This window comes from Populus euphratica, unplaced genomic scaffold (assembly GCF_000495115.2).
Source record: "Populus euphratica unplaced genomic scaffold, PopEup_1.0 scaffold31.1, whole genome shotgun sequence".
Lineage (NCBI taxonomy): Eukaryota > Viridiplantae > Streptophyta > Magnoliopsida > Malpighiales > Salicaceae > Populus > Populus euphratica.
The window spans coordinates 1,669,839-1,696,317 of record NW_011499850.1 but is presented as its reverse complement, the minus strand read 5'-3'; the positions used below and the strand labels follow the sequence as shown (position 1 = coordinate 1,696,317).

At 34.1% G+C, this 26,479-nt stretch overlaps 3 protein-coding genes and 1 long non-coding RNA gene across 6 annotated transcripts; 2 read left to right on the top strand and 2 right to left on the bottom strand.

The window, feature by feature from the left end:
- Positions 1 to 6,899: 6,899 nt before the first annotated feature.
- LOC105121025 (topless-related protein 4-like) lies at positions 6,900 to 16,320 on the top strand. 3 transcript variants are annotated; one of them, XM_011019497.1, is made up of 26 exons: positions 6,900 to 7,097; positions 7,252 to 7,376; positions 7,508 to 7,687; positions 7,946 to 8,059; positions 8,159 to 8,317; positions 8,499 to 8,601; positions 8,696 to 8,798; positions 9,325 to 9,440; positions 9,902 to 10,067; positions 10,198 to 10,307; positions 10,414 to 10,483; positions 10,584 to 10,657; positions 10,828 to 10,923; positions 11,000 to 11,095; positions 11,564 to 11,691; positions 11,804 to 12,038; positions 12,398 to 12,562; positions 12,690 to 12,782; positions 12,907 to 13,053; positions 13,586 to 13,696; positions 13,845 to 14,024; positions 14,408 to 14,536; positions 14,626 to 14,721; positions 15,010 to 15,198; positions 15,439 to 15,605; positions 15,701 to 16,320. In XM_011019497.1, exons 2-26 carry the CDS (start codon positions 7,297 to 7,299, stop codon positions 15,897 to 15,899), a joined length of 3,306 nt encoding a protein of 1,101 aa, XP_011017799.1. In that variant the 5' UTR covers positions 6,900 to 7,097; positions 7,252 to 7,296; the 3' UTR covers positions 15,900 to 16,320. The 3 variants fall into 3 exon arrangements, with proteins under 3 accessions (XP_011017799.1, XP_011017798.1, XP_011017797.1); XM_011019496.1 differs by having other exon boundaries at positions 6,901 to 7,097; positions 8,424 to 8,601; positions 9,328 to 9,440; positions 15,701 to 16,312; XM_011019495.1 differs by having other exon boundaries at positions 6,901 to 7,097; positions 8,424 to 8,601; positions 15,701 to 16,312.
- On the bottom strand, positions 16,318 to 17,008 carry LOC105121026 (uncharacterized). Its single transcript, XR_841458.1, has 2 exons — positions 16,653 to 17,008; positions 16,318 to 16,601 (listed from the first exon to the last, which is right to left on the bottom strand). It is a non-coding gene; the product is annotated as an uncharacterized LOC105121026 (long non-coding RNA).
- An 814-nt stretch (positions 17,009 to 17,822) lies between these two features.
- BRIZ1 (zinc finger (ubiquitin-hydrolase) domain-containing protein) lies at positions 17,823 to 21,388 on the bottom strand. Its single transcript, XM_011019498.1, has 11 exons — positions 20,991 to 21,388; positions 20,715 to 20,823; positions 20,500 to 20,614; positions 20,292 to 20,389; positions 19,815 to 19,921; positions 19,419 to 19,668; positions 19,141 to 19,194; positions 18,831 to 18,974; positions 18,659 to 18,723; positions 18,254 to 18,308; positions 17,823 to 18,172 (listed from the first exon to the last, which is right to left on the bottom strand). The coding sequence occupies exons 1-11, from the start codon at positions 21,290 to 21,292 to the stop codon at positions 18,011 to 18,013; spliced, it is 1,461 nt and encodes a 486-aa protein (XP_011017800.1). The 5' UTR covers positions 21,293 to 21,388; the 3' UTR covers positions 17,823 to 18,010.
- Positions 21,389 to 23,575: 2,187 nt separating this feature from the next.
- LOC105121028 (probable clathrin assembly protein At4g32285) lies at positions 23,576 to 26,159 on the top strand. The gene is made up of 2 exons (XM_011019499.1): positions 23,576 to 23,816; positions 24,034 to 26,159. The coding sequence occupies exon 2, from the start codon at positions 24,074 to 24,076 to the stop codon at positions 25,934 to 25,936; it is 1,863 nt and encodes a 620-aa protein (XP_011017801.1). The 5' UTR covers positions 23,576 to 23,816; positions 24,034 to 24,073; the 3' UTR covers positions 25,937 to 26,159.
- The last annotated feature ends 320 nt before the right edge of the window (positions 26,160 to 26,479 follow it).

Below are 26,479 nucleotides of genomic sequence, written 5' to 3'. Positions count from 1 at the left end.
TACTATAAATACAATTTATCGTATAATGACTTTTCTTGCATGACTAGTCACTTTATCCATTTATTGGAATTATAATTGCTATTAAAAAATTAATAAAAAGAGTGTTCTTTGGTTGGCAGACCCCTACTTGCTCGAGTAGGTAGGTATATCATACTCGCTAGTTTAGCCGATGTGAATTGCGTGTCATGTTAGGACTTTTAGATGGATTTTGACATCTATCTAGCCACACGAAATATACTCTTCTTCTTTTTTTTTGCTTTTATTTTTCCTGGAAGAAGATTTTTTTAATACCACTTATTAAAATTATTAAACTCGTATACAACTTGTTTGAAGTATGGGATTTTAGGATAAGCCACTTAATTCGAATTAATTAAAAAATATTATTAAAAAATTAAATTAAATTTAAATCGAGATTATTTAGATTTTTAATTTATCAAACTAAATTGAATTTAATAGTTAAAAAAATAATCGAGATCAGTCTGATAAAACGAATTTATAGATAAATTAACCACACCAGTAGTGGAAAACTAAACGTCTTTCGTCTTTATATACATTTAAAGTGATTCCATCGTATATGATATTAAAACTTTATAGTAAATAAATATTCTACTTGCCACGAACCAATTTTAAATACTTCTACTTATATCTCATGACACCGCATCATGATGTCATAAAGGCTAATGCGTAAAGAAAGCACCATGGTAGAATAGAACTGTTGAAGTTGACTTTCAACGACTAGAAAACAGTAGGGCTGCGCCCAGAGAAAAAACATATTTTAGCTTAAGCTGGACTCGTTTGAAAATGGTCTGCTTAAGCTCCCATAGCAGGCCTGAAATTACATGATAATACAAGGTATAAATAGGGATGAAGATGTATTCGTTTTTGCTAGTGATGTATAAAATAAATTAATTGTTTTTATATTTTATTTAGTTATGATAAATAAGATAAAATAAAATAAATAAAAAATCTATGTTACTTTTAATATGTATTATTATCGAATTTAAATATTTTAAAAAATAATTAGATTTTTTTTTGCTATAGTCTATATTAAGTTCTGAGATTAATAATATGTTATGGTCTATATTAAGTTCTGAGATTAATAATATTATAATAACTTTAGTTATAAAACTTGACTGATTTGACTGGCTAACACGAGACTTAGACTAATCTGATTTTAAGAAAAGATAAAGAAATGACTAGCTTGACTTGAACTAATAAAAAACTTATGGCAACCTGATTAGTACTTAAAAGTGCATTGTTATAGCCACAGATAAAAGTTTGGATAAAAAATATGTTGAAATTTTTGAAAAAAATTTGGCTGGAACAAGGATGCTTTGATTATTTTTTTAAAAAAACTGAATTAAGCAGATTGACTCTCCCAGCCTCATGACCTTAACCTCTAGTTGGATTTAAAAAAATATAATAATAATTATTTTTATCAAAACATTAACTTAGGGTCAACGTGTGTTGATCTCTCAGCTTATTCTCTGGGTCTTGCCTTGATCAACCTTCAAGTTAGGTTTTAAAACTATAATAATAGCAATTTGTATTTTTATATTAACCAGGATCAACCTACGTTAACCCTTCTAATTTGTGACCTGAATCTTGTTTTGAATTGACTTCTAAATTAATTTTTTAAACTACAATAATAATATTTTTTTTATTTTATATTGACTTAGATTAGCTCTCCTTACATGTGACCGAAGACTTACCCAAGTCAAGTTTTTAAATTATAATAATAATAATTATTTTTATCCATACATCAATCCAGGTCGATGGTCAATTCCACTAGTAACTTAAATTTTATCTCGGGTTAACTCTCGAAACAGATTTTAAAATCATGATAATAATTATTTTTATTTTTACACCAACTAGAGTCATTTAGACTCGTGACTTGGGTCTTGACTAGTGACCAGGACTTTGGCTCGTATCAGTCATTAAATTAGATTTTAAAATTATAATGATAATTATCATAGCATATTTTAATTAAATAATTTTTTAATTAAGATTTCTTTTACAATGATATTTTGAGAATAAAAAATAAAAAATATTTTATCTGAAAACATGTTTTTTCTATGTTTTCTATTTTAAAAATATAAAAATTCATTTTAATATTGTTTCATAAACATATTTATTTTTATTTATTTATATATTATTCCAATATTCAATGTTTTTTTCCAAAAAAAAAAAAACAAGGAGCCAATACCGTGGCTAGCGTTAAAAAAAACGTGAAGCGAGAACATGAAAGCAAAGTTCAAGCTGCAGACAGGAGAGTGGCTCAGTCAAAACCTGGACCATTCTAGGAGAACAATTTCTATAAAATTATTGGTCACCGGCGCACTAGTAATGGTGTGCCATCACTGCTCTTGGAAACTTTAGAGGTAAATCGCAGTGCTGTCCAGGTCGTCCTCTGAGAAAATGGGTGTCAAGTTATGTGGTGAATACAGTGTTTATCCTCTCCTCGGACAGGAGGCAAGTCGGTGAAGAAAAAGACGTTTAGCGTTTCTTTATTATTATTAGATTAAAAATATATGAAAATGTTTTTTTATTTAAGTAAAATTACACCAAAAAAAAAAAACAGAGGCTTGGTATACAGGGAAGACCTTCATTTTCTAAGCTTTTTGTACAAATCATGGCTTAATGACGGAGCCGAAAGAACCCCTGATCATGCAATAATACTCTAAAAAATTAATATTTACGAGAAAAATACTTACTTGTAGGGCAAAAAAATTAAGAATAAGAAAAAGAAAAACACTATTTAACTTAAATAACTATGGGAGAAGTTAAAAAATTATTTTTTATAATAGTAGGTGTTCGATATTTATCTTGATTAATTCTTTAATATTCTGAAATTAATGATTAATTAAGTTTTTTTAGTGATTTTAAATTTTGTGATACTTAAATTTATAATTTTTAAAAAATAAATTTAAGATTTAATGAATTGAACTACATCTTCTATGTTATTTCTTAATTTTTCTTATCTCTGTATCGAGTGTAGAAGATATTTACAAGTTAGTATATTTATCGTGGCTTAATGACGATGGCGATTATCCACCAAACTCTTATGCCAGCTACGCCATCAGAGAAACACGCACTGAGTTGTAAATCTAAAACACAAACATGTTTACATTGCATGGGCATAAGGTTTGTGACCAAACATTACTTGTCCCCGAAGAGACAACGACGTATGTAGTCACACTCATGTTGCTTTCCAAACCTTATCTTCAAGCTCGACCGTGTCGTGTGACACGATTTATACCCAGAGAATTAATTCGAAGGAGAAAAATTCTATCAAAACCGTCTGACATATTTAGACTTTTCCCCTTGCTTTTAATTCTTTTAGCTCACTGTCTCACATCAACTTTAATATCAATATCCAATTTCTCAATTGATTTAATGTTCTATGGGCTTGTTTAAATTACTGATATATATATGTGTGTGTGCGCGCGCGCGTGGCTTTCAAACTTTTTCATTTTTTATTTTTACAGGGACGGACTTTTCTTTCCAGACTGCTATTCATGTCGGTTCACCTCACGCCGTTAAATAAATCGTGCGATCTCTTGGGCCGTAATTGGTACTTACAAGGGTGATATATTAACGACCACACTAAAATTAAAGGAAGTGACTCTAGTAGAAGTGGGGTAATCAGAGCCCTTTGAGTGGATTATAGTTAAATTTCTTTCCAGCGAGATTTTTTATGCAATTGTATGTGTTAAACAAAAAAAAGGCATGGTTATTAAATACCGTCCATGCTGAATTTAAAAAAATCAATTTGAAGTTGATCCGGTGCCAAAAAAAAAAGGCATGGTTATTAAACACCGTCCATGCTGAATTTAAAAAAAATCAATTTGAAGTTGATCCGGTGAATTAACTTTTTATTTTTTATAAAAATAATTTTATTTTAATTTTGTTTTTATAAGAATGAAACAAATAGATTTTAATAAATATATCTAATTTATAATTTTATTTTTTAATTTGATCATAAACCGAGCTTGATTGGATGATTTTGAGAGAAAAAAGAAGCATTATTATGATTGGCATGTGTATCATTTGTCATTACAGCTAAGAAAAAGTAGAAGAGGGGATTGTTTACGCACAACAGTACAAAGAAAAGGAAACATAAAGAAAAGAAAGAAAATGTGGAAAAGAAAATAGAAAAATCATGAAAGGATGAGAACCGGGTCCCAAGAGTGATAATAAGTTGTTGTTGTCATCAATCATGCGCGAAAAAGATTGCAACCTACACCACAACATGAACTAAAAGCTGAGGAAAAATACTGTTCCTCCACGTCCTCCAAACACTTTGAATTGCATTAGGTATAAAGTTTCCCTACACTCGTGGGCTAATTTACAGTTTTTTTTTCGTTTTAAACATGTTTTTGGTTTTTTATTTTTTTTTTAAAAAATAGTTATTGTACAACATGTTTACTAGGTTTTGGAGTTGATAATTCATTTTAATTTATTTTTTATATAATTATCATAATATTAAAAAAATATTACTATATCAAGTTGGTATCAGAAAAATATTTCGGTGTCATGGTATAATTTATTTTTTAAAAAGGTAAAGTTAAATGACAAATGATTTCAAAAAAATAATAAGTTATTAAACTTTGTGAATAAAAAAAATCTTAGTATTGGTTTGACGTTTAATTTTACAATCGTTTATTTTTATTGTTATATTGTTAATAAACAATAATCTAAAAAAAAATAGGTTGCTTAATTTTAATGGAGTTCATCACCCGATTTACAAGTTTGACGTGTTGACCTGAGTTACTTGATTTACAAGTTTAGCGGGTTTACCCATCAAACCTGATATTTTTTTTAGTTTCTGATCTTTTAATTTTTTATATATTTTTCTTGCCGGTCTTCTTCAATATTGGATTTATTGAGAAATGGATTCATGGTTTTTTTTTTTTTACTTTGTATAAGATTATTATGATCTCAAATAAATATTTTTTCAAGGTTGGTGCTTGATTTTGAAAGCATGTAATATTATCATGAAAAATATATAAAAATAATTTCTAAAAACAATAAACTTATTAAACTCATTGAAGTTCATGACTCATTTCACAAAGTGATTGAAATTGATCTAGCATGACATCGTCTCGATGTAGAAAAAGATTGTAGTTTAGTTTTTTAAAAAGTTATGACATGTTTATACCGGTAATTCAAGTTGTCTCTAAACCTATTAAATTGAATAATTTATCTTTAAGCAATTCTCATACAATTTAATTCAAAACTTGGATCAGGTAAGGAGTCAAGTTAGTAGATTTCAAGATCAAACCACTTGATTGAATTTAATGATATTGTCAAAAAAATCTCAAACTCTTAATATTCTTTTAAGTTTTTTTTTTTAAAAATAATCCAATCGGCAGTGAAGCGCGAACAAGTGTGCTAGCTATTAATCTATATATGAGAGTGTTTGGAAATACAATTGCACCCTTGTTTTTCAAAAAACAAATTACTAAAAAATAATTTTTTTGTATGGTTCATATTGTCTTGATGCGTTGATCTTAAAAATATTTTTTTAAAAAATATAATTTTGATATGTTTCAGTATGAAAAATACTTTAAAAAACAATCATAATCACACTTCTAAATAGGCCATGGGCCTTATAGTGTTTTGCAATTTATTTATTTATATACAGTTTGATCCTTTTTTTCTTTAGTTATTAGCTTTTATATTTTTAGTTTAGCCCCTGTGTTATTTGTTTATCAAGATTTAAAATTAATATTTTATTTAAAATTATCTTTTACAAGGTTATAACAACATAAAAAAAATCTAGGCATTTAGCTGGCATTGAAAGAACATCCCGCCATTGTGGTGTGGCTTTTTTTTAAAAGAAAACTTTCAATAAAATTGTTTTATTTTAATAAAACTAATTTATTAAACAGCGTATTAATAATTTTTTTATTTTTCAATCCAATTCCCATATTATATATTTATCGGTATTTAGAGTTGATATTTTTATTTGAATTTTTTTATATAATTATAATAATATTAAAAAAATATCCTGATATTAAGGTGGTATCAGAAAAATATGATAGTGTCATAGAGTGTTCTATTTTTTTCTCAATTTAGTTAAATAAAAATAAATTAAAAAATTAAGTTATTAAACTTTGTAGAGTTAATGATCCAATTTACAAGTTTTGAAGGGTAACTCAGGTTGTTTTGATTCATGGGTTTGATAGAGGATCTTTATTTTATTTATTTTTTTAATTAAACTTGATTTTTTAATTGTTTGTTTTTTAACATATAGTTTTTTTTAATAAAAAACATGTTATTAAATTTTTAAAATTCTATAGATATCTTCACGAGTTTAATAAATTGATTTTTTTAAAAAAATTATTTTTTTCCATGATTTTATCATTCAACACTAGGATGATTAGGAATCGAATCTCATAATTTGTTTTATTTTATTTTCTACAAAGTTATCATAATATAAAAAATCATGATTTTGAGTTGATATTTTATTTAATTTTATATTTTTATTATTATATAATTAAATAAAAATATATATTTTAAAAAAAGTTATTAGTCCAATGGATTTCATGAATTTTGTTTTTTTTTTGCTAGTTTGACATCTTCAATAAGGTACAAACGAAAATGAAGAGAATTAATAGTAGAAAGTGGCAAACTTGTAAATAAATCCCTGAAAATAAACTCAGTGGTTATACATGGCAATCCCCGCAAAATCAGGAGTAAATAAGTCCAAATTCGGCGTATTAATAACGCCCGATAAGACACTTGACTTATAAAACCAGAAAGGCACACTTACCTATCACTCTTATAAGCTATTTGCTTGTCCAATGACTTATCACTGAAATTATCCCGTATCATCTCCTCTCACGGGTATTTAATTTGTCTGATACCTTCCTCTCAAATCCCTAACCCTTTCTCTCTCTATAAATACAAGCAGAGTTCATAGAGAGAGAAACCACAAAATTCAACTTCAACTACAGAGAGAAAATCCAAGAAAGCTCTGAAACGACATCGTCCGTTTTCTCTCTCAAGAGAAAGAATTTCCCAGGGAGCTCTGAAACGACCCCGTCCGTCTTCTCTCTTCCGAGATAAATTATTCTCCGATCTGGAAACAGGTACAGAAGTTCCTTTGTTTCCTATTGAATTTTGGAAATTTACGCATTTTTTTATTTTAATGCTTGATTGCTGAATATTTATGTAGTTTTTAATTATTGCGAGGTTTTAGATGTCTTTATGAGTTAGTTAATTTTGTTTTTTTGGTTCCTGCAGATTAAGTAACTTTTTTTTTCAATTTTTTTTGGGAGAACTATTAAAATGTCTTCGCTTAGTAGAGAGCTTGTGTTTCTCATACTTCAGTTTCTCGAGGAAGAGAAATTTAAAGAAACTGTTCACAGGTACGTAATTTTTACTTTATTTATTTGTTGATGTTTTTTTGTTAATTTTTTTCGTGGTTATTTTTGTGATTTGGATTTGGTGAGAATTTGTGGTGTTAATATTTTTTTGTATATAATTTTTATGCATGGAGATTGGAGCAAGAGTCAGGGTTTTACTTTAACATGAGGTACTTTGAAGAAATGGTGACAAATGGAGAGTGGGACGAAGTGGAGAAGTATTTGTCAGGGTTTACGAAAGTGGATGATAATAGATATTCGATGAAGATTTTCTTTGAGATTCGGAAGCAAAAGTACCTTGAAGCTTTAGACAAGTATGTGCTCGATTGATTGCCTTTTTCTGTATAGTTAATTATCATGGATTCTGTTTTTTAATACATTTCCTTACTGGGGTTTTGGATTTTGATACAAGTAATTGTTACCTACGATGAACTAGGTTTTCTGGGCCCACTGTAGTTGTGTGGACCACTGTAGTGGTTAATTTGATTGGTCTGGTGTACATAGATGGAGTCTGTGCAACGGGTTTTTAACTTGATGTGTTGGTTAATTTTTGTGTGAATGGAAAAATGCAGGCGAGATCGTGCGAAGGCAGTTGAAATTTTAGTGAAGGACTTGAAAGTGTTTGCGGCATTTAATGAAGAGCTGTTTAAAGAAATTACACAGCTACTGACGTTGGAAAACTTTAGGTAATTTTTTTTTTTTAAAAAATGTTAAAGTCTTATTTTTGCCTTATTTGTGTATTGATAATATGTAGATATCCTGTGTTTGTTTACTTTGATTTGCAGAGATAATGAACAGCTATCCAAATACGGAGACACCAAGTCTGCTAGGGGTATAATGCTCGGTGAACTCAAAAAGTTGATAGAGGCCAACCCCCTTTTCCGTGACAAGCTTCAGTTTCCTACTTTGAAAAACTCAAGATTGCGGACTCTAATTAATCAGAGGTCATCAAGAATTTCTTGCCTTGTCTTCGTGCTTATACTCTTTTTAAGTTATCGCTCTGGATTGAAGTTGTTTTTTGTCACTCACCTCCTCGCAATTGAATTGCAGTTTAAATTGGCAACATCAGCTTTGTAAGAGTCCAAGGTCTAATCCTGACATAAAGACTTTATTTGTTGACCACAGTTGTGGGCAACCAAATGGTGCGCGGGCCCCATCCCCTGTCACCAATTCCTTAATGGGTGGTGTGCCCAAGTCAGGGGGGTTTCCTTCAATAACCGGTCATGGTGTAAGTGACAAATTAGAAAGGAGATACCCTTGTTTCTATAGTATGCTGATTTTGAATTATGAACTTACCTGCCTCTTTATATGGATGCTTGCAGCCATTTCAGCCTGCGCCCCCTGCTCTTCCATCTTCTCTTGCAGGATGGATGGCGAATCCATCTGCTTCTGCTGGGCCCCTAGGTTTGGCTCCCAATAACACAGGTAGGCTACATAAGACATCTGAATCAGCTGCTTTTGATCGGTTTTAATGCTCTTACAGTCTTTGATAAACATTCTTGGAATCTTTTCAAAAACATCATGTACAAACTCAAGAAGGCAGTATGAGCTATAATAATATATCTAATGATAGTAGGAAGGTGCACTTATTTGAAAGAGGAAATGCATTACTATGGGTGAATCAGCTTGGTACTGCTCAAAGGTCATATTCTTTACTTGATGGTTAGCAGCATTCATCTAATCATTACTTCAGTGAAGGAGAATGTTGAGAAATCTTACTGTTTATTTTGAATGACAAGATTCACCCATATATATATATGTATTCAAATATCATTATTCTATTAGGATCTTAACTATTGATACTATGTTGTTAAAATGATCATGATTTGATATTTTGTATCAGAGAATTTGAGTGGTGTTCAATCTCTGATTCACTGTACTTTTCCATTTAATTTCTATGGTTTCTTGAGTGCTAATTTGCTTCTACTTATTCTTTGCATCTTCACTGCAGCAGCTATCTTAAAGCATCCCAGGACTCCCCCTACCAATAACCCAGCTATTGACTATCAAACTGCAGACTCTGAACATGTGTTGAAGAGGCCAAGAGCATTTGGACTATCGGATGAGGTATGGACTGAAATTTGTCCATCCCTTTACATTCCTATGCTGTGTTTTTGCCTTGTTATGATTGTTGATGCCTTTTGCTATTATGAATTTGGAAATATGTTTTAGCATGATTTTTGAGATGCCAAGGTGGGTGTTATGTGACATTATAGGTCTCGATGGTTTTGGATGATGCTGATTAGATTTGAACTGCTCGGATATTTGAGCTTGGAGGTGTACTGGGTGTGTGCACAATTGTCATTCCACTTTTAATCCCTGGAGGGGAAGCTTCTTTTTTAAGTTGGGGATTTATGCTAATTAGGGCTTGGGATGTGTCATCCATGTATATGTTGTGTGTGCATTTGTACATTCCAATAAATTTTATGTGATCAAGGTCCTCATTTTAGAGTCCAGGATTTTGGCCGAATGAAAAATTTTATATTGTTGACTATTCTAGTTCTTCTTCTTTACTTGATATTTATCAGGTCAATCTGCCAATAAACATTATGCCCATTGCTTATACGAGCCAGAACCATGGGCAAAACTCCTATTCTTCTGATGACTTGCCCAAGAATCCTGTCATGGCTTTAAATCAAGGTTCTGCTGTCAAGAGTATGGATTTTCATCCAGTCCAACAAATTCTACTTCTTGGTAAGCACCCTCAATGTTTATAAAGAATAACTCTTCCCAGCCTTGCTGGTGAGTGTTTGTGTGCGCACATACCATTGGGAAATTCACCTGATTTTCAGAGATTGTATCATTTGTTGTTTCACTGTTTCAGTTGGAACAAACATGGGTGAAGTACTGTTATGGGAGTTGGGCAGCAGAGAAAGGATTGCTTGGAAGAATTTCAAGGTTTGGGATCTTAATGCACGCTCAAGAGCTCTGCAGGTACGCTTTTATTTTTTAACAAGCTTAATGGAATGTGAATTAATCATGATACTTTCTGGAATTGTAATATTATCTGGTTAAGGCTAACCGGCTGATTATTGTGTAGGCATCTCTGTCCAATGATTATACAGCATCCATTAACCGTGTGGTGTGGAGTCCTGATGGAACTTTATTTGGTGTGTTAAAATGCTATCTTTCTTGCCTGTTCTGCCTAAAAAGAAACATTTCCCTTAATGAAAATCAGGATTTTCCAATATATTACCCTTTTTTTTCCAGGTGTTGCATACTCCAAGCACATTATGCACGTATACTCCTACCATGGCGGTGACGACATAAGAAATCACCTTGAGGTTTGTGCCAATAATTGATGTCTTTGAAACTCGGTGTCTTTACATCTCTAGCTAATACCATCCATCTTCAGTACATGGATTTTTTCTTTAAAAAACTCGTTTAGTATTTATTTTGTTGCAATTTTGTTTATACATACTGAAATTCATGTGGATTTTTCCTTGTGTTTTAGATGGATGCTCATAATGGGAATGTAAATGATCTTGCTTTTGCTTACCCAAACAAGCAACTTGTTGTAGTCACTTGTGGCGATGACAGGACCATCAGGGTTTGTTTTCTTATATCTTTATTCAATGCATCTACATGCTAGCAGTGGTGCTTTTTAAGAGTTCAAGATTCTGCAGGTTTGGGATGCGATTGTGGGGACTCGACTGTTTAATTTTGTAGGTCATGATGCACCTGTATATTCTGTGTGCCCACATCACAAGGAAAATATTCAGGTAAAGTATGGGATGGTAATTGAGCCCTCACGTCCTCCAGTTTTTACTCATTTCTGTTTGATAAATGCTAAAACATAATTAGCTATGTATTCGTAAGCAAATACATGGAGATTCATTGCTGGTCTAAATCCTCATTTTATGAATTGAGATCTGAATCAAATTGTAAAATTCAAGACAGATGCTAGTAATCATTTTTTTTAAAATGCCGGATGCATAAAAACAGAGACAGAAAAATGAAATATTTTGGGAACTTCTGTGTATGGAAACTGTTTGAAACAAAAACAAAAGAACAATGAAAGGGGAGGTTGGAGAAAGAAAAGAGGAGATTGGATACAAGAAGTAAAATTATAGTAGAGAGTGAAGTGAGGTTAAAGAGTATTAAGAGAGGGAGAGAGGAGTCACTCTTCAATTTTCTGAGTATCTATCCCTTTTCTTCTTTAATTTTATTTCTTTCTTACCTTCTCCCAGTTTATCTTTTCAACTGCTACTGATGGAAAGATAAAGGCATGGTTGTATGATAATGCGGGTTCAAGAGTGGACTATAATGCACCAGGGCATTCTTCTACCACAATGGCATACAGTGCTGATGGAACTAGGTTTGTATGCTTCGATGATTTTATGTTTTCTGCCGGTGATGGGAGATTGACATTTCTTCTTCTTTTTTATCTCAACTGAGATATTCGTATCATTTTTATGGACAACTTGTAGGTTATTCTCATGTGGGACAAACAAAGAAGGAGAATCACACTTGGTGGAGTGGAATGAAAGCGAAGGAGCTGTGAAACGTACCTATAATGGTCTTGCAAAGCGTTCTGTGGGTGTTGTGAAGTTTGATACCACTAAAAATCGATTCTTGGCAGCTGGGGATGATTTCATGATCAAGTTTTGGGACATGGATAACAACAACCTGTTGACAACTGTTGATGCAGAGGGTGGACTGCCGGTAAAGTTCTGATAGTCCTTATTAAATTTGTCTGATTAAGGCCTTTTGATGTAGGGTCAATTGGTAAATGAAACAAACTTAAAAGTCCAAGAGAACCTATTTCTGAAAAATCTGTTTATTTTGAATTGTATAAGACCAACTAAGGTGCTATATATATGTGCGTGTGTGACGATATAGGCAAATATGAGATAGACAAAACCAAAATCCAATAAGAACAGGGAAACTTGACAATAGTTCCAATAGAGGGAAGGAGACAATTAAACATAATTAAATTCTGAATTTTCTACCTGAAATAAACAGTTCTAAAATCTTTAACTACAGTGTTAACGTTTAACAACTCTCTTGTCATGAATTTGCAGGCTTCTCCTTGTATTAGATTTAACAAGGAAGGAACGCTGTTAGCTGTCTCAACAAATGACAATAGCATCAAAATTCTAGCAAACTCAGATGGGATCAGGCTGCTCCGAACAGTGGAGAATCGTACATTTGATGCTTCTAGAGCTGCTTCTGCTGCTGTTGCGAAGGTAAAATTTGATAGGCATGAAAATTCTTTTTAGCATCATTGTGTTACTAGAGTTATGCAATTAGAAAGTAAAAATATCTGACATTTTCACATCGCTTGCAACTCTGTTAATGTATGATTTGTATCAGGCCCCTGCAATAGGCACTTTTCCACCTGCTAATGCCACAGTTGGAACTAGCATCGATAATCAAGCTGCTCCTGCAGCACCCATGGTTGGAATGGTATGTGTTGCTCTCCAGCCAGAGTAATCTCATTTACATACTGCCACGTGTGTATCTCAATGCAAAAGGATCTAGTTACACATTCAATGATTTGACATTTTCCTTCTGTTTTGAGTTTCTACAGACTAGTGACAATCGAAGTTTAGTTGACGTGAAGCCTAAAATTCAAGATGAATCAATTGAAAAATCTAGGATCTGGAAATTAACAGAAATAAATGAACCATCACAGTGCCGCTCCCTGAGGCTCCCTGATAGCTTGACTGCCATGAGGGTATGCTCTACTTCTTGAAAATGTTATTAGAAGGTTTTTATTATGCTGTTTATTCATATGATCTTGATTTGAGGAAAATGATTGTACTCCTGAATAATACCGCTGAAACTTTAGTACAATTGTAATTTTCTCCATGCTTTTTTCTCCTTTACCTTTCCTTTCCCTCCCTTCTGATCTATTTATCTATCTATTTATGGGACTATTTTGTGTGGCACTGTGGCTGGCCATAATAAGTTGACATGCTAGTTCTTACCATTGGTTCATGGAAGACATTAAATGCAATGGGATAATTACATCGTTTTATGCAGAATGTCCATGTTTGGCATTTTAATACTTATGGTTTTGGTGTCAAAGACTAGCAGCTATGGTCTAGGCTTGAGGATATGTCTGTTGGTCAAATTTTTAACTATCATTGTTTAATAGTCGCTCTTTTGCAGCTGAGTTTTTATGCATTTGAGATTGTTTTGTATGTGATGTTCTTGAAGCCAACAATTAGCAGTTGTAACTATGGGTTTGGTGACAACTGTTTCAGGTGTCTAGATTAATTTTTACAAATTCGGGAGTTGCCATATTGGCACTAGCATCTAATGCAGTGCACAAGCTTTGGAAGTGGCAGAGAAATGATCGCAACTTGACCGGGAAGGTATTTTTATTGTGCTGACTTTTTTTTTTGTGATGTGGGAAGGCATGTGCTTTGAAGTTGCTTAATTTACATGTTGGAAGGTAGCATGTCTATTTTGTTCCGTTGATTTCAATAACCTTGCCTTTAACAAAGGTTTTACCTGTTCTAGGCCACTGCTAGTGTACCACCTCAATTATGGCAGCCTTCTAGCGGAATTTTGATGACTAATGATATCAGTGACACAAATCCTGAAGATGCTGTTCCGTGCTTTGCACTTTCAAAGAATGATTCTTATGTTATGTCAGCTTCAGGAGGGAAGATTTCTCTTTTCAATATGATGACATTTAAGGTAAATGTTCTATCACGATTTTTTCTTTTTAAGTTCCATTCTCTATGCTTGATTGAATTTTTTGTGTGATACCAGGACCTTGTCAAGGAACAGTCTATGATGTGTGTTTCAGCCATTATAGTTGCAGTAGCTTTTTACCCTTAACTTTGCTTTTCTTTTGAGCAACATAATACCAACTTTTCTTATTGAAAAACGAAAATGTTTGAAGGATGTATGCCTGAAGAAGTTATGACTATTTATATTTCCATGGTGTAAATTACCAGTTTGCAGATGGATCTGAGTGGTCTTCCAGTGGAGACTAATTATCAATGCATTGAATTCTAGTTTTGCTGTACTTTTGATCTGCCCTTGTTATATTTATAGTCCATTTTTCTTGATTACAGACAATGACAACATTCATGGCTCCACCACCAGCTGCAACATTTTTAGCATTTCACCCTCAAGACAACAATATCATTGCTATTGGCATGGAGGACTCTTCTATACAAATTTATAATGTCAGGGTTGATGAGGTATTTGCTTAGATACCTCAAAATGTTGAACCTTCTATTGGAAGTAGAAAAACAGGATTATCAACAATTTGAATGATTCCATATCACAGGTTAAAACAAAGTTAAAAGGTCATCAGAAAAGAATTACAGGACTCGCCTTCTCGCACTCTCTAAATGTCCTGGTGTCTTCCGGAGCTGACTCGCAGGTATGAATTATTGGTAATGCAAGTCTGTCTGTGTTACCATAGAATAAGCAACCAAGCCTGCTGATACAAGGTAACGGATTTTGGAAAGGCTTGCAAGGAAAGTCTTGTTTTTTCTGTTTGAGACCATTTTAGAGGCTATGATTTGAGCTTTGTCTGGAAACTTCTTTTGTTATGTGGCTTCCTAGATAATAGATTTGCCATCTTTTACATCCTTGTGCATCTGATGGCCTGATCATCAAGTGTTTGGTGTTGGAATTACTCAGTTCTGTACATGTTTTCCCTCTACAGTTGTGTGTTTGGAGCACCGATGCGTGGGAGAAACAAGCTAGTAAATTCTTGCAAATGCCAACTGGACGGGTTGCTTCTTCTCTTGCAGATACTCGTGTTCAATTTCACCTTGACCAGATACATTTGCTTGCGGTTCATGAAACACAGATAGCTATATTTGAAGCACCAAAATTGGAATGCCTCAAGCAGGTTTGGCATACTGTCTGGAAATATTTCAGTTGCCCTCTTCACCTCTTCATTTGTTATTTCATTGAGATAGGTCTCTCATTTCTGTTGTGATGTGGGAAATGTGTCCCATGGATATTGCTCACTGGACATTATGCAAATAGTGAAATAGTCTCACAAATATTTATCAATATTTTTAGTTTGGGGATTTTGTCATCAAAGCTCCTGACATTCTTTCTACAAAATTGTGTCCTCTTCATGCAGTGGGTCCCTCGTGAAGCAAGTGGTCCAATCACGCATGCTACGTATTCCTGTGATAGCCAATCTATATATGTTAGTTTTGAAGATGGAAGTGTGGGTGTTCTCACTGCTTCAACACTAAGATTGAGATGCAGAATAAATTCTACTGCTTATTTACCTCCCAATCCAAGGTTGCTTCTTTTTCTTCTTCTTCTGCTTCAACACTAAGACTAACCATTAAAATTTTTTTGCTTGTTTTATCTGCCTGATGATGTAATTTTAACAGCTTGAGAGTGTATCCTCTTGTCATTGCTGCACATCCCTCTGAGCCTGATCAATTCGCACTGGGACTAACTGACGGTGGAATTCATGTGCTTGAGCCATTGGAGTCGGAAGGAAAATGGGGGACCTTGCCTCCTGTTGAAAATGGTGCTGGCCCTAGTACAGCTTCTGGTGCTGCTGGTTCTGAACAAGCTCAAAGGTAGTCGGGTGCACAACCAGGACCTTTATTGTGCATGCCTTGTATGCAATCCCGCTCCCTGGGCCCACCACTTTGTGATTTTCGAGGGGAAGCTGCAGAAATTAGGTGCTATAATATAGGTTTAGGATACTTGCATCCTGATGGAGAGAGCTCGTTTTTTAAGTGCCAATTTAATCATTTTGCTTCCGAAGGCATGATGTTCTCCGTTCCCCCTCATTAGAAATGATTGGAGAAGCATGAGTTTTATGGTTGTACATTCTAGGAGTCAAATGCAAAAACAAAGAAGGAAGAAAAACTGAAGTCGAAGGTCTGACTATAGAATTTTAAAGGTGATTTAGGAAGAAACTCTTGAGCTGCTTGTTTTGTCTGTGTTCATTTTTATCTATTTTCGAAGATGGCCATCTAATTTTTTTCATTTTTTCCCCCTCTGCTAGTGGCTTTTTACTCTTGTTTTATTCCTTTTTATTAGCAGTCTCTTTTTTTCTGCATCTCTTATTCTCTGACCCCTTTGCATGGTTGATTTTGATTCAATTAAGAGTTGGGATTCTTCGCCTTGACATGTGCCATCCTTCTTAGGGATGCACCCCTTCGTTGATGTGTTTTGATACTCTCAATGAGAGGTTGCTTTCGAGTTCTTCTACTTGATGATCCAACAAGGAATAGTTGACGATGGCTCTGCACTGATGATCATGTTGACCGACGTTGCCTCATATGGGCGGAGCTGATGATCCAACAAGGAATAGTTGACCGACGTTGCCTCATATGGGCGGAGGAAATTTATAACCCTGTTTCCAAGCCTGATAATTTCTTTTTGGTCAACCTAGCCACTGATAATTTCGGAAAACCCTACGAGCTTCAAGTGACCTAAAGTTTTAATGGTAGGTATGACAATGTGTCAGGAGGGTGGGCTTTTTTTTTTTTTTTTCCTGGTAAAATTTCAGCATAATTTAATGGTTGATTGAGCATTATATGTGATAATCCGAGCATGATTTGACTCCAAAAGCCCGAATGTTATGATTAATATTAATTGTTCCACTAAATCCTGGCATCATTTTCTTGTTTGAAAACATATTTTTTATTATTTTTTTATCTGTGGAAACTCAGTTATTGATTTGACCGACAAATTTTTTTCTCAGTTATTGATTTGACCGACAAATTTTAACTCAACTTATAAATTTCTTTTTTACTTCAATAATACTTCTAAATTTATTTATAGAAGTTATTCTCTCCATTACTGGTTTTATTTATTGTTATTTATTCATTCCTTCTCATCTCAAGTTTTCTTTACTCAGTAAGGTATCACTACTTTTTCATTCCGACATTTATTATGCGTGTGAGTTCTTTTTTTTCCATTCTTTTCTTCATTCCTATCTCTTGCAACAATATTTTATCTTGCTACATCATTTTATTTCCGTTATTTTTCAGTCTTGAATATTGAATTTTATTTTTTTATTATTGGATTTCATAAAATCTTTGACTGATTTTTGTAAGCAATTGTGTTTAAACTATGTGTTTTTTTTTAATATATTTTTATCCAGTTTTATTTTTTAAATTTTTTTATCAAGCTGTATTAGAATAACAAATGCCCTTTTATATGCTCCATGAAGAGTTGAGTTCCGCTACTTCTTTTTATTGAACAGTATGGATGCTGTTTTTCTTTCTCTCTGTTTTTTTAACAAGGGGGCAAAAGCCCCAAAAAAAAATTAAGAAAGAAAATTACACAAGTCATTCGAGGATTGGTTACTCCAGTCATGTCAGCATACAACAAAGATGACAGTACCCTACCCCCTTGCAGTTGAAGAGACCCTCGTGGCTTGTCCATTAGGATGCCGGCATACACCTATCCAAGCAGCAAATGTTGAAGACCGGCCCTCTGAAAAACTCTTTAAGATACTGGCAAGCATGCACACGTAGAAGAATAACGCTATTCAACCAGAAATACCCATCAATAGTTGATAATAATATTTCAGGAACTAATCTGGGATGAATAACATTATTATATTTATAAAGACAACTAAAAATATCAATGTGAATCCCAGATTTTTATTTCTCAAAAAAATCTGTTTCCTTTTGGCTTATCAGATTAACTCTATACAAGTATACGAAACATTGTATCTAATTCCGTTTACGACCCAGTTTTGTGTGTTTTCTGCTATTTGCTGGCGAGGACTGCTTCGGAGGTACAGGTAACAATGTCCCTCCTTTAATCCCATCATCCGTATCTGTCATGGTGTGAAGTGTTTTCTGAGCTTCAATGTAGACTCTGAGATCTCGAATCTGTGAATGGTCACTTGAACTTTTGTTAGACCAGTATTTTCAATCAGTCATGACATAATATTTGGAAGTTTAATGTATCACCTGTTCTTCCAGATCATGTATTCTCTCTGCCCTCGACGATAAAGATGAAGTTTCCCTAAGAAAAGCAAAACAATTTTTCATTCATTAAATAGAGGAAAGAGTGAAAAGAATGCAAGGATTCACTGCAAGTTGTGCATCTGAAACATGCTAAGATAGTTTCTGTAGGATGCACCTACTCCAGTGGAAACCAAGTCTACTTTCTGCAGCATGTAGTCAAGAGACATTCATAAAAACATGAAACAATCCTAGAGATATTCATAAAAACATGAAACAATACTTATTGAAAAAAAGCTGCATTCGCACCACCCTCATTTTCCCTGTAAATCCCATTCCCCCACCAAAAGAAACAAATCAAAACAACAAATTCAGCTCCAGAAAGGAAAGGGCGGGGGATGGAAAGCATACCTATCTTCAATTTCCTTGACCTTTTTACGCCAAATTTCTTGATTCTTGATGAGACCCCGATTGATCTAAGAACAAAAAGAAGTGAATCTATAAGGAAACCAAGTGCTGCAAAAGGCCATCACCTTTATCATATACAAATTCTGAAAGCTTTTTGAGATACTCGAACACTTACATCTGCTACAGCATTTTTTTCTTGCTCACACTTTTCCAATTTATTTTGGATATCCTGCATAGTGGATGTCACAGCATTCTCTACTGCTTCTGAAATGGAACTTTGTCTTTTACTTTTGGCCTCAATAATTAGAGATTCATAATGCTGAAAGAATGCAATGAGAATTGGGAGAGAAAAAAAAGAGTACAATTTAGAGAATTATTTCAACAAGAAATTTAAACAAGGCAGAGTTCGCAAATGAGAACACTAGAGATCAACCGCAAAAAAAGAAAGAGATGAGGTGGTGAGATGCTGGAAACAGTGTATTTACTTGTCTTTGAGCCTCCAGCTGAGTGGCCAAAAGACGATTGTACTCATCCGCAATCTATTATCAAGCATGTGAAACAAAGTCAAGACATGTACAATGGATTGCTAACAATGTTAATTCTTGAGTTAATCATGCCTGTCTGCAAGAGCTGTAAACTCCCTATCAAATTCCTTAACATGTAGGTATCATGCAAGGTAAAAAATCCCACAATAAGAAGTTTTTTCATCTCTAGTTTTGGCTGTACTAGACAAAGTAAGTAATTCTCATATGGAAATACGTACTGCTTCAACTTTGCTGCTAAAGAGAGCCCCACTAATTCCAGAATCCTCACTACATCCACAAGTGCCACAATCTCCTTCAAACGACATACAACAAGAGTTTGTATCTACCGACTTGCCATCGGTTTTTGACTGGTTCAGCCGATGAACATAGTTGTCACCAACATAGTCCCAAATTTGTTGTGTTCTCAGATCAAGAGAATAACAATGCTGTGTATCTTGCCAGTGCCTTTTAGCATGTCCTTCTTTATATCTGAGTTCAGGGAAAAAGGCATAAGTGGCTGTGTACTTCCAGCAAGTGACAAGGATAGCTTACAGTTATCATATGAACTGTGAAATTTATATGGTATGTTCAGATCCTTCACATAAGAATACTCAGCAAGTGAAGTGTTGCATTACCTTCCACATCCTACAAAACCGCATATCAGACAAACCCACAAATTTTCTGAAGTTCCACAAACAGAACAAGCTGGCTTCTCATCCTGCTGCTGACAAAGACGACAGACCTGACAAAATGTGCATACCAAATCAAAATCCTCTCAGGATAACCAAACCACTACCTTTTATATTCATAACAAAAGGATGCATCTATTGAATCCCCAGAATATTATGATTTCCATGTGGTGTTGGGATTTATTTTGTTCAATGTGGAAAGAGAGAAACATAGAACTCGAACAAATGTGCCGTTCAGTTCTTATTTATAATAATGGTACAACATCATGTTGTGCTAACAAAAATAGATGAATTGATCCTTTACCATAACAGCCAAGTTGTTCACTAAATACCAAAAACAGAGTTTGCTGTGTGTGCAATGTCACTGATAAAAGTCTCGAGCAGCTTTGATCACACCAACACACAAAAAAAAACCTAGCTCACCTGGCAAGACAAGTGCGTCCATTTTGAAGTGCATGAACATTGAAACGAATGATCACAAAGAGTATTGCGTATTCCACTAGTATCCGGGTCCAATCTCTCTAAAAGCAACAACACACAAAATCAACATACCATAATCCATATACCACATTCACTCCATCCCAGAAAAAAAAATAAACTTGTAGAAAACGAAAGGAAAACTGCAACTAACCAAGACAAATTGGACAAGCTGGCAACTCAGTGAAATTTTCCGGAGGAGTGCTTGCTATTTCTGCCGATTCCGTGAATTCCACAGAAAGCACGTATAGTATATGGCAAATCTCTGCCTACAAAAATTACCATCATAAAATAAACACACTTATATTCATCAATTTACTTAACACAAAATCAAAATCAACATAACCATGGCCGAAATCACACACTAACCTCAGATGGCGAAAATCGCTTCTCATTGAAACTATTGTAGAATCTATCAGCTGTTACTTGATTATCAAGCTTTATTAACACACTGTACCTATCTTCCATCCCATCATTCCTAAACAAAAATTGCATAAGATAAACAAATTAGAGTTTTTGTTATGATCAATTTAATTTTCTGCTCTTAAAAGTAAAAATTAGCGTTTTTGATAACATAAATTATGAAATTAGAGTTTCTGACAACAGAATTTTCAATCTGGGATAAAATTAGGGGTTTGGTAGTACCTGATGAAGAGGAGTGCATGGACATGATCAATATGGGAACCGCAAAATCTGATGAAGTCGTCTTCGGAGAAGTAGTTAGGGACGGCGACGACGAAGAGAGAAGTGGATCGAGAGTTAGGATTAGGGTTTGGCAGTGAGGATTTCTGCAAAGCGTTTCGATATAGATGTGAAATGCCTCTCCTTTCATAGAATTTGGTGGTGGCTGCCGTGGTGGAGGTGGTGGCGGCGGCGGAGATAAAGGTCGTTTCTTCAAGAGTTAGAGGATGATTGCTGTCTACTGAGTGGACTCGGAGGCTGAACATTTTTTGGGAGTGAGTTGGATCGGTGAGCTGGCTTGGGGTTGGGCTAGAGAGAGAATGGTGAAACAGAAACAAATAAAGAGTCGCGGCAAATCGGCGGTTAGGGACGCTGTTTATGTGTTTTAAAAGATTTAAAAATATTTTTTTATTTACTGTAAATTAATATATTTTTAAATTATTTTGATAAATTGATATTAAAAATAATTTTTATAAAATAAAAAATATTATTAATATATTTTTTAATAAAAAATTATTTAAAAATCAATAACAAACACCCTTCCGCGGATAAATAGCTCACAGTAGGAAAGGACATGTGCTTTGAATTTTTCTGAATTTTTTTAAACGGGGACCATATTAAGATTTTTCATGGAATATAAAACTCAACATTGATAAAATTCTACTAAATAAGTAATATCATATAATGATTGCAACATTTAACCACCATTACACTAATAATTATTAACCTCTTAAAAAATAATCTAAAGACACTCGTTAAATATTTTTATAACTATTGGATCGCTTTATTTATTTATTTGGTAAAATAAGTTGGGTTGAATTTAACTTGGGACGACATTATTTATTCGTTAATACCACAATTATCATATCCATCTGCTAAAAATCATATCATTAAATTTGATAATGAGAAATATAACAACATTATAACATGTAGAAGCATGCACCATGGACCAATAAAATGTTGCCAACAGAGTTGTTAAGCCCGATTTGGTTCAGTATAATAGTTGGATTACGAATTAAAAGGGTGAATTTTTCTTTTTTAAATCAAAACAATAACACTTTGACAAAAAAAATCTTTTAAAACAATATATTTTGACTAATTTCGTTGGTTAACTCAGGTAGGTTTTTAATAGGTTTAATCTATAACAATTCTTTCCTCTATTTCTTACATAATTAAGAATATTTCAAACTATAGACTGACATTATCATAAATAAATATACAAATGTAGTTCAGGTTTTATAACTATTATTATTGGTAATATTATTTATGATATAAGTCTTAGACACCAGCAATTTATCTGTACAGTATTCAATAAATTAGCATGTAAATTCAATATACTTGTTTATATAAATATTAACATATCAATAAATTAGTTTTTTTTATTAATGTGGATATTCAATCAGCTTCTAAGTATCTCATTAATTATATAAATATTAAAATTAAAAATTATATAAATTTTTAATAATTATTATATTATGAATTATATTATCGATCATACAATTTAAGATAAAACGGGGGCAATAGATCAGTATTGATTATAGATCAGCTATAGACACTGTAGATTTCAAATATGGACACTCTTTAATGTAACGTTTTTCAATTTTCAATTAATAGTGAAGTATTCAGCAAAGGACGGCAATATAATATTGCATCTTCGAAAGATACGTTACCATTTCTATATAACTATTAGCCATACCTTATATCATTATTAAATCCAATCACACGTCACATATTAATAGATGACTAGCAAGATTCATTCGTTCCACACAAAGCAAAGTATTATGGTGGCATGTACCCTAGTTACAAGATTTTATCTAAGGTTGATCCCGTTTAAGGTTCACGGATAAACTTTAAAATATTATTTTGATGAGGAAAAATAAATTGGTTTAAATTAAAAGGATATTTGAAAGTATAGTATTATAATTTAAAGTGTTTTTTATTAAAAAAAATACATTAAAATAATATATTTTATTTTATTTTAAAACATTAGCTTTCAAATATCATATTAAAACAAGTTAACAATATAAAAAATATATTTTTTGAAATATATAATTTTAACTGTATTTTTAAATAATATAAAAAATAAATTAAAAAATCAACTTTTGAAAATATATAATTTTAACCGTATTTTTAAATACTCTCGTAAAAAAACCGATTCAAAATAAAATTTACAGTGAATCAAGGTTTGAACTGACATATTATCAGATTGACTTACGAAGGTGGCCGATTAAAACCATGACATGTACTTTTGAGAAAAAATCAAAGTCAAAACTCAATTAAAACGAAAAGGAAATCTCCTCCACCTTATTAATCAAATTCGTTGCACCATAAATTTTAGAATTATTGAAAATTTATATAATTATTAATTTTAAAATCTATAAAATTAATTATAATATATATAAAATAACTTAGACATCATACGAATCTAAATAAAAAGCCAACTAATTAATTAAACAAATTAAAAATGCCAGCGTTCCAGTGCGAGTTTCTTTTTTTTCAAAAACACAAAACCAAATTCATCACACGCAGCACATTATCCTTTCAAAGTCATCATCTCACCGCCTATCAGGCGCTTTTTTGAAAGCCAGCCTTTGTTGCCTCTAATAAGTACCACAACAGCGTACAGAAATGAAACACGACACAATCAAAGCAGTCTCAGAGAGAGAGAGAGAGAGAGAGAGAGAGAGTCCTTCTTTCACTGGAGTGTCAACCTCCTCTTGCATATATACAGCCACCTCTACAGATCTCCCATTTCGAAGGTCGATACCATTTGAACCTTCAAAGCCGAAGGTACTGTCTTTTTCTCTTTCTTTTTTCATTTTTCTCTTTTACTTGATTATGACTGATCAAGAATCCATGAAAAAAACCGAGGAAAGGTTAAAGTAAAATAAAAAGAACACCCCAGTTGCAGTTTTATTGATGAAGGTGTAGTTTAGGCTTGTTTGATATGAACCCATTTAAAAAGATTTAATTTTTGATTGGCTTTTCTTGATTTTTTATGGTGAAGGATAGAGTTTTGGGGGCTGATATCCTGACAGAGGAGAAAAATGGCTCTACGTAAAGCAATTGGGGCTGTGAAAGATCAGACAAGTATAAGTATAGCGAAAGTGGCCGCGAACGCATCAGCAGAACTTGAGGTTTTGGTTGTTAAAGCTACTAGTCATGATGAGGATCCTGCTGGTGAGAAGTATTATAGGGAGATTATAAGCCGTATTTCGAGTTCAAGGGGTAATGTGAATGCTTGTGTGGCTACTATATCGAGAAGGATAAGTAAAACCCGTGATTGGATTGTGGCTTTGAAGGCTTTGATGCTTGTCCATAGGGTTTTGATTGATGGGAACCCTTTGTTTGAGGAGGCGTTATTGTTTGCGACGAGGAATGGGATGCGTGTCTTGAATATGTCGGATTTTAGAGACGAGGCGCATTCTAATTCGTGGGATCATACAGTGTTTGTGAGGTTTTACGCGATGTTTCTCGATGAGAAGGTCGAGTTTTCTGTTTTTGAGAGGAAAGTGAGGGAGGATGAGAGGAAATTTGACGAGGGCGGTGATGGGTTTGGACGTGGAGAGAATAGGGATGAATTTGAGTATGGGATGCCCAAGAGATCAAGCTCCTATGGTGATTTGGTTAGGCGTGAACAGAAGATGGAAGTAGCAGCAATTAGGGAAATGAAGCCAGAGAGACTCCTAGGCATATTGGACCAGCAGTTGAGGATCCTTGATAGAGTTTTGGCTTGCAGACCAACAGGAGCAGCCAAGAATGATAGATTGGTGCTTGTAGCCCTTTACCAGGTGGTGAAGGAGAGTTTTGGACTATACACTGAGGTTTGTGAGGCATTGAGGGTATTGTTGGATAGATTTAATGAGATGGAGTATGCATATTGTCTTAAAGGTTTTGATATTTATGCTGGTGCAGCCAAGATAATTGATGAGCTGGTGGTGTTTTATGTTTGGTGCAAGGATATAGGAATTGGAAGATCATCTGAGTATCCTGAAGTGCAGAAGATTACTGAAAATATTTTGGGGGCCCTCGGGGAGAGCTTGAGAGAAATGACTAATAGACGAACTAAGAGTTCCGAGAGAAGTATAGAGGAGAAGGTTCCTGCTAATCAAGACCAGGAACCTGGTATGAATGAGGTCGAGTCTCTTCCTCCTCCAGAGAGTTATACCCCTCCTCCACCCCCTCCCTCGCAGCAGCCTAAGCCTCAGCCTCAACAGATGACAGAAGATTTGGTAAATCTCAAGGACGATGGCATTTCAGCAGATGAGCAGGGCAACGAATTGGCTATGGCTTTATTCTCTGAACCCTCAACTACAAATGCAAATGGTGTGTGGGTAGCATTCCCATCACCTAGAGAACCTGAAGTGACTTCAGCATGGCAAACCCCAGCTGGTCAGAGCACTCAAGCAGATTGGGAATTGGCGTTGGTGGAGTCAGCTAGCAATCTATCAAAACAGAGAGCTACTTTAGGGGGTGGATTTGATTCATTGCTCTTGAATGGAATGTATGATCAGGGGGCAGCAAGGCAACATGTGAGCACAACACAACTGGCTGGCGGGAGTGCTAGTAGTGTGGGCAAGAGTGCAACACCAGTGTTGGCATTGCCTGCTCCTGATGGGACAATACAGCCGGTTCAGAATCAGGACCCGTTTGCTGCCTCCCTGACAGTTCCGCCTCCTTCCTATGTGCAGATAGCAGAAATGGAGAGGAAACAGCATTTTCTAGTAAATGAACAGCAGCTCTGGCAACATTACGGAAGGGATGGGATGCACGGTCAAGTGGGTTTGGACAGGATTAATGGTGCCTCTGGTTACTATGGCCCTAGTCCTCATCCAATGGTGATGCCTTCCGGGATGCCACAGGTCAGTGGCATGCGGCAGCAGGGAGGGCATTACTATCCCTCCTATTAAGATCGCTTGTCTCGATTACCTGCTCGCACTTCATATGATGCACATTACTGTCAAACTTTTTCCCTGATCTGCATCACTTTGTGGAGATTTTTTGAATTCTGGCCATTATGATTCCTTCTTTCTTTTTTTTTATGTAATTAGTAATTCCTTGCATAGCAGGGAGCAAGGGACATGCAAGATTTTGAATGTGTTATACTACAATACAAGATGGACATTATTTTTACGTCTTTCGCCATTGAATTTTCACACTAAAATGAATTCTATCTGTGTTATCTTTTATGTCTCTCGGTGGCTTACTTTGTAGTTCGAAGTTCTTGGACGAGGCACCTGTAGAAGGCAACCTTGTCTGAATTCAGGAGTTAAAGAAACTCTGCTTCATGTCTTAAATTTCCACTTTCTAGTTTCAAACTGTTGAAACTCTTCTGATTAGGAGATTTTGAACTTTATGTTTGAACATGTCAGCTTTGACTGGCATGGAAGGAGCATTGAATTCACTTCGATTCTCTCAATCTATCATCGTCACCACCCTTTTTAGTTAGACCT